Here is an 11737-nt window from a genome sequence, read left to right as displayed (position 1 = left end):
CTGAATGATCTTGAGTTTACGAATGAACCGTATGCACACTGGTAGCATTCATTGCTCAAATTCAGACTTCAGACACTGAGATAATTTGGAAGAGAAGATAGGTTCTGCCTAGCCAATTTGAATTCTACGATGGACCTTTTTCTTGAAATCAAAGTTACCAATCGGGATCCCTTTTCTTAGGTAAATAAGACAAATATACGGAGAGGTGATTTTTCTATAACTAACTTAATTATATTAAAAATACTACGTATTTGTAAAGATTTCTAATTGGATAAATAGTTACTACTTTGGTTACCGTTCGGATGTTGCAAAAAAAAATAAAAAATAGTTAATAAAAAACCTTACATAATAATATTATGCGTGTATCTTTAATATACTATTAAAGATACACGCATAAACATTACATTATTATACGTACCTATTTTTTAAGGTTAAATTTACGGTCCATAAACGTAGACTTGACAAATGCCAATGTCAAAGCAATTGACAAAAAGCCTATTATCAACAAAGCGAACAACTGTCAGTGTCATTTGTGCACTGTAAAAAGTGTCGATGTTGTGGCATTTATAGTCAATATGTTACAAAATTATTTATAGTTATGAGTTAATTATTAAAATCATAGTTACCTAGTTAATATAAAAGATTACAAGTAATGTTTTTGTTAATATGACGGAAGAAAAAACAGTTGATATAGAGCAAGAGCTCGACGAGCTCTTGACTAAAGTCCAGCCGAACCTTCAGGATGTTATTAAAAGAGTAAACATTGACCATTGTTTTTTTATTTTTAAAATTTATATCACCGTATAAAATATTCCAATGGCTTATTTACAGAGTTTTACTAATGTGGCGTTGCAACAGACCAAAAATGGAGAGCAAATTAAACCAGATACTTTGGAAGACGTTTCCTATTTTGCCAAGAATACACAGGTGTACGTTAAATTCACTATAAAATTTAAATTTAATTTATATTGTTTACTTAGTATGAAATTGTATATTTGTAAAAAAAATTAAATAAATTAAAAAAAAACATTTTAGGAATCTAACCAGATTAGAATTACTGAGACCTCCAACATTCCACATGCAAGCGGTATCATTAGACCTGAAATCAATGGGGCTAACTTTAAGATGCTCCCTTGGAGAAGTAAATATAAAAGGACTGTATAATGCATTTAATGAGAACCTCTATAACCTCATACCGGTCATGGCCGAAGGACATGTTCTGTAAGTTTTTATGTATTTAATTATGCAAAATTAACAATCTATTTTTTACAAGCTGCTAACTAAGTTTACCATTTTGTTAATGTGATTAAAATGTTATAACTGAATTTATAACAAGTCACATGATAGAACTGAAATTTTACACATTTTGTGCTGGTGATAAAATAACAATATAATTTATATGTATATGATAAAACCTGTGTCTGTTTGAATAAAGTTTAATCGTTTTTAGTTGTTGTATTTAAATATCCAAAGTTTTAATAAAAAAAATATCATTTTAATAACAGGTCTTTCATATGAATGGGAAAGGGTTTGTAAAACTCCATTTATATTTAGATATCCATTAATTATTATTCTCTCATTCTTATCCATATTTATTTAGGGATGGTGTACTATGTTATATTATGGCAAAAATAATTTAGTTGACATTATGGCCTGTCTGATTGACACTCCCTGAGAATGCTTTTGGGTTGGTTTTCTAACACTATTTATGTTGTATGTGCTAATTTTATATGTAAACTTACACAAATAAAATCCTTTCTCTTACGACACCCAAAGTTGAGATGTGACTCTAACCTACCATAATGGAATATACATTGTGGTGGTACACATTATAGTTGAAAAACATGCAATACATGTTTAATTGTTTTTTAATATAAAGTTGTGCTTCCAGTATATCATTGTCAAATGTGACAGCAGACGTTAATGTTGGCTTAGTGATCGAAGATGATGCATATTCATTTATTAATCCTGGAATAGAATTCTCTCATGATGAAGTACTTGTTAAGGTAAATATAATCGTTAAATTATATATAGTAATATTGTCCTCCAGTACGATTTCTGCCATGACCGTTATTCTGAAAAAGAACTTGCTGTGTGTCACATATGTGTGTGTGTGCAGGTATACTCTCTTTTATTCACACACTCTTATAACCCGTTAGGGCAGAACATTTGAAATGACCAGACTGGCTTTTAGGCTCATTTCTTTCTTTATAAACGTGATAACTGATTGCCAAATGCACAAAGCCACAAGGGATATAACATCCTAGTTTCTAAGGTCGGTGGTGCATTGGTGATGTAAGGGATGATTAATATTTCTTTCAATGTCAATGTATATGGGTGGCGGTGACTGCTTACAATCAGGTGGCGCACTTTACATTTTGTCTACGCAATAACATTTAAAAAAACTATAGAATATCACAGAATGACCCACTGAGGGCACTTAACCTCAGAGCAACTAGTTTATTATATTATGAAAAAATGAATTTATTATTAACAAAACTCAAATATTTTAATTATCCTTTAATGTATAATAGTTTTAATTTAATAGTTATCCTGGCCGTCGCCGCAAAGAAGTGGAGGTTATGAATTTATAACAACCGAGCAGCTGGCTAAGCATATAGGTATGTATTACAAATACTATAATTATAACGTAACGTTAGTGAAAGTAATGCAATAATAACCGTACAATTATACCATTTTATGAAACTTTTCGAAATGTTTCTAACATTACTTAAATCATTATATTTACAGTTATTATATTTTATTATAAATCTAAGATCCATACTATGACTTAATAATACAATCTTGACTGTAATTTACTACTTAACTTTTAATGCTAACTATTTATAGCACTAAAGTCATTACAATAAGTAGCCATTATATACAAATAAGAGATTGTATTGCATTTCAATTATTTTTACATAATTCAGTCCCTGATTTTTGAGGTACAACTAATTATAATAATGATTATTTAATGTTTAATGAACATTTCATATAGCCGAGATGGCCTAGTGGTAAGAACGCGTGAATCTTAACCGATGATCGTGGGTTCAAACCCGGGCAAGCACCACTGAATTTTCATGTGCTTAATTTGTGTTTATAATTCATCTCGTGAACGGTGAAGGAAAACATCGTGAGGAAACCTGCATGTGTCTAATTTCATTGAAATTCTGCCACATGTGTATTCTACCAACCCGCATTGGAGCAGCGTGGTGGAATAAGCTCCAAAACTTCTCCTCAAAAGGGAGAGGAGGCCTTAGCCCAGCAGTGGGACATTAACAGATTGTTACTGTACTGTTACTGTGAACATTTCAACTGTGATTATCTGCATTCTCAATCTCCAAATTATAAAAAAAAAACACGAAAACTATTTTTTATCTGTATTGAGCGCTTATACTGAATTTCTGTTTTTGTCTTAAGACCATGACTTTACCATTATTATATTAGTGTGAAAAAATAGATAGTTAATAATTTCGTTCCTGCACAATCGTTTGAGTAATATTATATTGTTGTGATAACAGAAAAACACAACATGCATTGATATCAATTACTTAAATATATATTTTAACACCGACCATTAATAGTGATAACAAGTTAATGTCTCTAATTAACCCTTAAAGATTATTGCATCAATATGATACAACAATATGATATTTACAAAATTTTACATTCACATGGGTTTTAAAGATTTGGGTTTTGTTGTGGTAGAGCTCTGTGCAAGCTCGTCTGGGTAGGTACCACCCACTCATCAGATATTATACCGCAAAACAGCAGTACTTGGTATTGTTGTGTTCCGGTTTGAAGGGTGAGTGAGCCAGTTTAATTACAGGCACAAGGGAGATAACATCTTAGTTCCCAAGGTTGTTGGCGCATTATTGATGTAAGCGATGGTTAACATTTCTTACAATGCCAATGTCTATGAGCGTTGGTGACCACTTACCATCAGGTGGCCCATATGCTCGTCCACCTTCCTATTCTATAAAGAAAAGAATGAAAAAATATTATAAAAGATGTTCTTATTGTTTTGAACGCACGCCGTTCTTATTTTAAATATTGCGTGTATGCTATATTTATAATACGATAGTTCGATCGATTTTTTGTTCATTGAAAAATTTTGAATCCATCTTCCGCTTTGAGTTACTCAAATTTCGAATTTATATTTTAAATGGATATAACACGTGAAAATACGGATATTGTTTGCGTATGTGTATATGTAGGTACGTATGTTTTCACTCATGTAAACATACGCTTTATAAACGCATCTCTCGTCGTCTATCGCTTCCTACATTTACAGCAGATACAAATTGTAATGTTGACATTAATTATATCAAGGTAATTGCATTACCGTTCGATACATCAGCGGTTCTAGACAGGTAACATTACAAACGACCAATTCGTTTGTAGTAAACACCAAAATGTATACAATACAAATGACAAGCGTTTGATATATCACGTGATCAAAGGTTGACGAAGAAAGACGAAAGAAATCGCTTTGACTCGAATCTAATGTGTTTCATTATACACGCCGATTATCAAGCGTAATCTGCATTTGATTTTGTGAAAGAAAATAAAATTTTCGTTTGAAAATTTTCGCTAATACGGAATATAATAATGACAACAATGGTAGTGGGGTTGCACCCATTCATCAGTTACTACTTTTTTTTATCGCCAATGCGCCACCAACCTTGGGAACTAAGATGTTTTGTTCCTTGTGTCTGTAATTACCTTGGCTCACTCATCCTTCAAACCGAAACACAACAATACCAAGTACTGCTGTTTTGCAGTAGAATATCTGATGGGTGTGTGGTACCTACCCAGACGAGTTTGCACAAAACCCTACCACCAGTAGACTGACAGACATCAATATTTAGTTTTGTTGTGCTTCGGTTGAATGGTGAATGAGATCAGACTTTCCTGTGACAATAACTGTTTGTTGGTCCAACCTATACGATCTGTACTTGAATATATATTATATTCAGTTATTTATAACAAATAGGTACACTAGGAAATAATAGAATACAGGTGTTAAGTGATCACCACCGCTCATAGACATTGACTCTATAAAAAATATTAACCAATCGTCAATGCGGCATTCTGGCTCGCTCAGACTTCAAGCCGCAATACTAGTGAATAATTAGCAGTAATGTATAGCAGTTGAATAAATGATAATGATAACGGATGGTAACCTTAGTGGGCGTTGCCCAAAATCCTACCACCAAACCTTAGCATATGTTATAAATACAGCTCACAACTATATACTTATAATGATACTAACAACGTTTATTAGTAAATAACTCATCTAAATAGGACAATTGTTATGATATGTAATTGCAGATGACCTGCCTCTCACCGCCGCGATGTCTCTGCCCCTATTCGCTTTACTCCGACACAAATTAGAGCGACATTTGAAACAAGTGTTACGGCAGGCCACCAGCGTCTCAGAAGTTATGTGCTGTAATCCAAGTCTGCTGGAAGCGTATAGGTAAAAAACTATGGACCCACACATTTATTATTATTATAGTTTTTTTTTTTCAAACAATAGGCTTGCGCTTGACGACAATCATATTTCAAAGACAATAATGAGGTTTCGTTTTGGGTGCGGTTGCCTAAAAGATGCCTATTTACTCTTCATTTGAAGGTACTCAGGTCATATGTGGCTGTATACACAGTAGCTGATAAACTGTTCCGCATCCTAGCAGTACGTGTCAGAAACGTTGAATTAAATCGCTTCGTGCGAGCAGATTGGACTTTAATAATAAAAGGGTGCCAGTGCTTACGGTTTCTCGCTGTCCTGTGGTAGAAGTTTGAAGAAGTTGCAACAAAATGCGGATAACATGAAGCCATTCTATATCAGTCAAATTTTAGGCTAAACAGAAATATATGAATGTGTCACTCCAATACTTAAAATATAAACGATAAACCTTATATAAATAATATAATGGTATGAATATTTAGAAAAAAATGTATAATAGAAAACGAAATTAAAACCAGTTTATATACTTACATTAAGAAATGAATTTATTATGTATTTATTTATGTATAAACATAAATAAATACTTGTTTTTACTTTTTTGTCAACGTTAGTAAATAGTCCATAAAAACTAAATCTACTTGATACAAGATTTTCAAATTGATCTCCTTATTTCCAGTTCAATGGTGGACAGAATAGCGGAGAATGGTAACAGGGTGGTCGATCTGGTGTTAATCAATATGAGGAGAACGTTGCTACAAACGCGTCGAGAAGTTCTCGAACTGCCGCCGTTACATGCTACATTTTTGCACAAGGTAAAAACATAAACGGATAAATAACAATAAGAAAAACTTTTTTAATGAAAACTGATTGCAATTACAAAGTAATTAACATTAACAATCATTAAATTATATCTGTGTACTTTTTTATGCTGACGGTACTCCTGCAACAAAATACGTGTTTCAAATATTACGAAGTGCGAATATTATTTCGTATATGTGTGTGAATAATATATTAAAAATTATGTAAATCGGTGGAAAAGAGTGACAAGTGAGTTTTGTTGCGGTTTTTCTCAACATTTGCATTCCGAAACTATCTATATTCGGAAACATTTAGTTGGATACTGTAACGACGATTTAAAGGTGTTTATTAGATCCATATTTGAATAAAGAAAATGTTCATTATTAAACTTAAAATCACCAACAAATACTGTGTATATACAGATAAGATGTTTTTTGTTTGCAGATAGGGTCAACATCGTTCATAGGTAAATTGGAAACTGACACGGGCTGGATTAAGAACCTGGCGACCATAAACAGGATCAACGACGTCAGCGTTTCAAGGTCAGACCCGCTGAAGACCACGTTCCACGTCACACTCAGTATAAAGGACCTGCAGGTTACAACTAAGATTTCAATTAGCTAAATTAGTATTATTAGAACTTTTTGCTTCACTTATTTAATTCCTATTCTTAGTTCGAACCCGGGGTCGGGGTCAAGAAAATATAATTGGGTTTTTCACACATAGCCGATTCCATATCGGTGGCCGATAATGTGTGCGTGCGGGTGGCAGGTGGGCTACGAGGAGTACCGCGTGAAGGCGCTGGGCGTGTCGTGCGGCGGGCGCGTGTCGGCCGCCTTCCGCGACAACCGCCTGCGCCTCGCGCTCAGCGTGGGGCTCGCGCGCTGGGAGCCCTACGCGCAGCTCGACGACCTGCGCCTGCTGCGCCTCGAGTACGTACGCACACACAGCCGCACCCGCTGCTCTGAGGGCTAGCATAGTGCTGATTGTAATAAAAACACAACACTATCACTGTTAACACTGAATAAATTGTTTGGGAGCTTCATTATTGAAATAACAAGTGACACGCCAATATTTTTGACTACACTTAAGACCCGCGGTCCAACGTCCTTTGTAATGTACAAACTCGACATTGTTTCGTGGCTGACGAGAGTTCGGGTCCAAGTCGAGCGACATCAGCACCGCTTCGTTTGTGTGTCAACCAAACACGATAGACACTTGTAGCGTCAGCATGTCGGTATAAACTTAATGCCATCGTGATGGTTACTAAATGATGGCGCGCGTGCTGGCAAACAAGAGCGCCGATGATTACACGTCGTGACGTAAGAATCGTAAGATGACGTGTGAGTGACGCGATGCGGGAGCGATTATGTCTTCTTCAAACATGCAAACTAACAAGCGGTACGGTCGGCAGTGGCATGGACATGCACGCGAGCGGGCTGGGCCCGCTGAGCGCGCTGTGCGCGAGCGTGCGCGCGTGGCTGCGCGCCGCGCCCGTGGCGGCCGCGCTCGGCGCGCAGCTGCAGCACGAGCTGCGCACCGCGCTCGCCGAGCTGGCGCTGTGGGACCTCGCGCGGCCCGGCTAGAGCGCCCGGGTGTATACTAGCACCTGTTTGTCGAAACGCGGTATTGTTTCGTTACGTGTCCGTGAGACAATATTACTTTGCGATGTATTCGTATACGTGCATTGTATTCGTTTAATGTAAAGTCTTAGTTAGGCCTATTTATATTCCTGTTTACAAATTATCGTCTGTGATTTTGACAGAAAGAACGATCGGGCTGACAATCAAGTTCAGTAAGTGAATATTGTTAATTCTAGGAGCGTTCCTTTTATACCATAATACATAACGACAATGATATTATTTTATTATTAAGATATTGAAGTGTATGGATTAAATTATTGTTTTAGCTAATATAGGACATCTCAAAACATCACACTGTCTCACGAGCAAAACATAAATGGAATTAAAATATATTTAAATTAAAAGCAATAATTTTATTGATATTAATTGAATTTAATTTTTTTATATAATTTTATAGTTCACTGTAGTTGTTATAGTTTATCGTTAAACTCACCGTCCGATGATACTAAATAAATTGTTGTTATTTTTTTAGTTCAATGTTTGTTTTATCATAAAACAAGCGATGAGGTTGTATGTTCATGTTCTTGTTATTATTTTAAGAATAAAATAATTATAAGCTCAATTTAGTGGGAAAAGTATGAAACAATAGACTAGTATAAAGAGTTACAAACAATAGTAATATTTACAATACGAAATTTTTATATTTATATTTCATAATTTCTTCAATAATAAATACTTATTTCTGCATTTTAGATTTTTAACTGGTGATAGGGCTTTGTGCAAGCTCGTCTGAGTAGGTACCACCCACTCATCAGATATTCTACCGCAAAACAGCAGTGCTTGGTATTGTTGTGTTCCGCTTTGAAGGGTGAGTGAGCCAGTGTAATTACAAGCAAAAGAGACATAACATCTTAGTTCCCAAAGTTGGTAGCGCTTTGGCGATGTAAGCGATGATTAACATTTCTTACGATGCCTATGTCAATGGGCGTTGGTGACCACTTACCATCAGGTGGCCCATATGCTCGTCCGCCTACCAGTACTATAAAAAAAGGTTCACCTGTCACAGTGTCTGTCAAGTTAAAACTAATGCATTGAAAAAGAAACTACAAAATATTTTTTTGCTATCGCTCTTATATTTAATACTTTTTGTTACCTTAGTATAATTTATCTCATAAATAAACTATTAGTATTAAATGCCTACGCGTATTAAGTGTAGTCTATTAGAACAAGTTGCTCTCCGTTGTCAAATAAAAATACGTACCTACAAATTTGCAAGAGTAATCAAATCAGCATCCTATTTACCAATTTTTTACCTTGTTTATTATTTGCACACATTTTATTGAAATGTTCATATGTTTGATTATAATTTTGAAAAAGTCCACTTTACCGCTCATTGCCCATCTGTATAAAAATGTTGAAATGAAATAAATAATGTATGTATTTAGTTTCGAAAAATAATGTATATAGGTTGTGCATTTTCTTGAGACTGTTGGATTTGTTATAATTTATACGGTTGTTTAATAAAAGCCTAAATGTGTTAATTTTTTTTTATTATTGTAATAATAATGGCCTTCTGACCAATTTCGGCCACGGTGGCCAATCTTTAGAGGGATTAGGCAACTGCGCAGGACATATTATAGTTAACAAGTGTGTGCGCAAACACAGGTGCACTCTCTATTCCCTAACTCATAATCCAATGGGACGGCAATCTGACACGATCGGATGTCGGGTCGGTGTTTTCTAGGCACTTGAGTACACACTACGAACTTATAGACTCTGGGTGCTAGTGATAATTTTCGATAGAAAATACCCAATAACTTTCTATTAGCGGCCTTACATCTAGCCACTAGACCAACGAGGCAGTCACAGTCTCTTTATTATTATATATCTTTTTACCTATTTTTTTTTAACGCTGGAAAAACGCATTACGCGTTTCCGTAAACCAGTGACCGTAACCGGGGGGGGGGGGGTATGTGGGGCTCGCCGGTATCCAAGGCGTCAAATGCGCCCCGATCATCGGAATATCCATTAAAAAACCAGCGGTACCCTTTCCATCTTGACGAGGAGCGCCACGGGATCGCTTTCGCATGCTAACGTGACACTCTGACAGCCGGCCCACCTATGCGGGCCTCCATTCCCTAGGAAGGGTTCCCAGGGTACTGTAAGCCCCCCCTAATCCCGGCGGCGCCTATTGCGGCGGGGAAATTATTATTATATACCTACTATAACTATATTGTATACATATAATCGCCAAGAGGGGGAGACTACTCCGCCCAGCTACCTTAACTATCCCGGCTACATCCTTGAAGAATCTTTTAAAGCGAAAGCCGGAGTATGCTTGTTCGTCAGGGCGGATGTTTGTTGTCACCGATTGCGCTGCTTGGAGGACCCCTCCTTCTCCATGTTGGTGGTACGTGTGGACCTGGTTCGTCAGAGTCGAGTCTACGTGTGCCTCTACAGATCCCACAATGGTGACTTGGAGACAAGCCGATTATTTGACCATCTTAGTCGGGTGGCAGATGCTGCGCAAGAGCAGTTTCCTAACGCGGAATTGGTGTTGTTGGGGGATTTTAATGCTCACCAAGAATCATGGTTGAAATCCCTCAAAACTGACCATGCTGGAAGAACTGCTCATGCTTTTGCTCTCACACACGACTTGACCCAACTGGTTGATCAGCCCACCAGGATCCCAGACATTGATGGGGAAGCGCCTTCTCTACTGGATCTTCTGCTGACTTTTCACCCGGTGGAATATCAGGTTGTGGTTCAAGCTCCACTTGGTTCTTCGGATCACGGCCTTATATCTACCAAAGTGCCACAGGCCAAGCTGCCGCCATCAGCGGTATGCAAACGTCGCGTTTGGCACTATAAGTCGGCAGATTGGGACGGTATGCGCGATTACTATGCGTCAGTCCCTTGGAAGGAACGTTGCTTCAGTGGGAATGACCCGACAGCTAGTGCCGCTGCTGTTGCTGATGAGATCATGTTAGGAATGGAATACTACATTCCTTGCTCAGATCTCATCAATAGGGGTACGCGTAACCGTTGTTTCACTCGTGAATGTGCCGACGCTGTGTCATCTAAGCAGGCGGCATATCGCGCGTGGATCAACGGCTGCATTAGCGGGGCATCTAACATTGACTCACTGAAAGCAAACTACAATAAAAATTCCAAGTCCTGTAGGAAGGCATACACGAGAGCGGATGCACAGCGCATTGTACAGATTGGTCATGACCTTATTTCGCATCCTAGGGGCTCCCGTAGCTTCTGGCGTCTGACCAAGTTTGTGCAAAACAATTTCTGCCAACCTTCGCTGCCACCGCTCAGAAATCCGGACGGATCGCTAGCTCACAGTCCGCAGGAGAAAGCCGACCTCCTGGCTAAACTCTTTGCCGACAACTCTGTGATCAATGATTGTAGTGCGCAGCCACCAACAATACCTTCATGTGGCCACACGATGCCTGGCATCAAAATCAGGCAACGTGATGTGCGTGCGGAGCTGCAATCACTCGATATACGGAAAGCTAGCGGTCCCGATGGAATACCAGCCATTGTGCTGAAGAAGTGCGCGGCGGAGCTGTCTCCTGTGTTAACGCGCCTGTTCCAACTTTCTCTCTCTTCGGGATGTGTGCCGGAGGCTTGGAGAAGAGCTAATGTGCAAGCGGTTCCCAAAAAAGGGGATCGGTCTGACCCGGCAAATTATCGGCCAATAGCTATCACCTCAGTACTTTGTAAGGTGATGGAACGGATTTTAAACAACCAACTGATCCATTACCTAGAAGATCATTGTCTAATTAATGATCGTCAGTACGGGTTTCGACCAAAACGGTCCACAGGTGATCTTCTAGCGTACGTAACGCACCTCTGGGGTGAAGCTATCGAC

The 11737-nt window shown here is 37.8% G+C and overlaps 1 protein-coding gene across 1 annotated transcript; it reads left to right on the top strand.

Moving 5' to 3' along the window:
* Positions 1-526: 526 nt before the first annotated feature.
* LOC126773646 (uncharacterized) lies at positions 527-9030 on the top strand. Its single transcript, XM_050494651.1, has 10 exons — positions 527-756; positions 832-929; positions 1036-1221; positions 1892-2006; positions 2549-2621; positions 5335-5482; positions 6150-6285; positions 6716-6868; positions 7043-7203; positions 7686-9030. Exons 1-10 carry the CDS (start codon positions 667-669, stop codon positions 7855-7857), a joined length of 1332 nt encoding a protein of 443 aa, XP_050350608.1. The 5' UTR covers positions 527-666; the 3' UTR covers positions 7858-9030.
* The last annotated feature ends 2707 nt before the right edge of the window (positions 9031-11737 follow it).

Source organism: Nymphalis io, chromosome 15 (assembly GCF_905147045.1).
Source record: "Nymphalis io chromosome 15, ilAglIoxx1.1, whole genome shotgun sequence".
Taxonomy (NCBI): domain Eukaryota; kingdom Metazoa; phylum Arthropoda; class Insecta; order Lepidoptera; family Nymphalidae; genus Nymphalis; species Nymphalis io.
The sequence above is the reverse complement of the archived record's forward strand: the minus strand, read 5'-3'. Positions and strand labels throughout refer to the sequence as shown.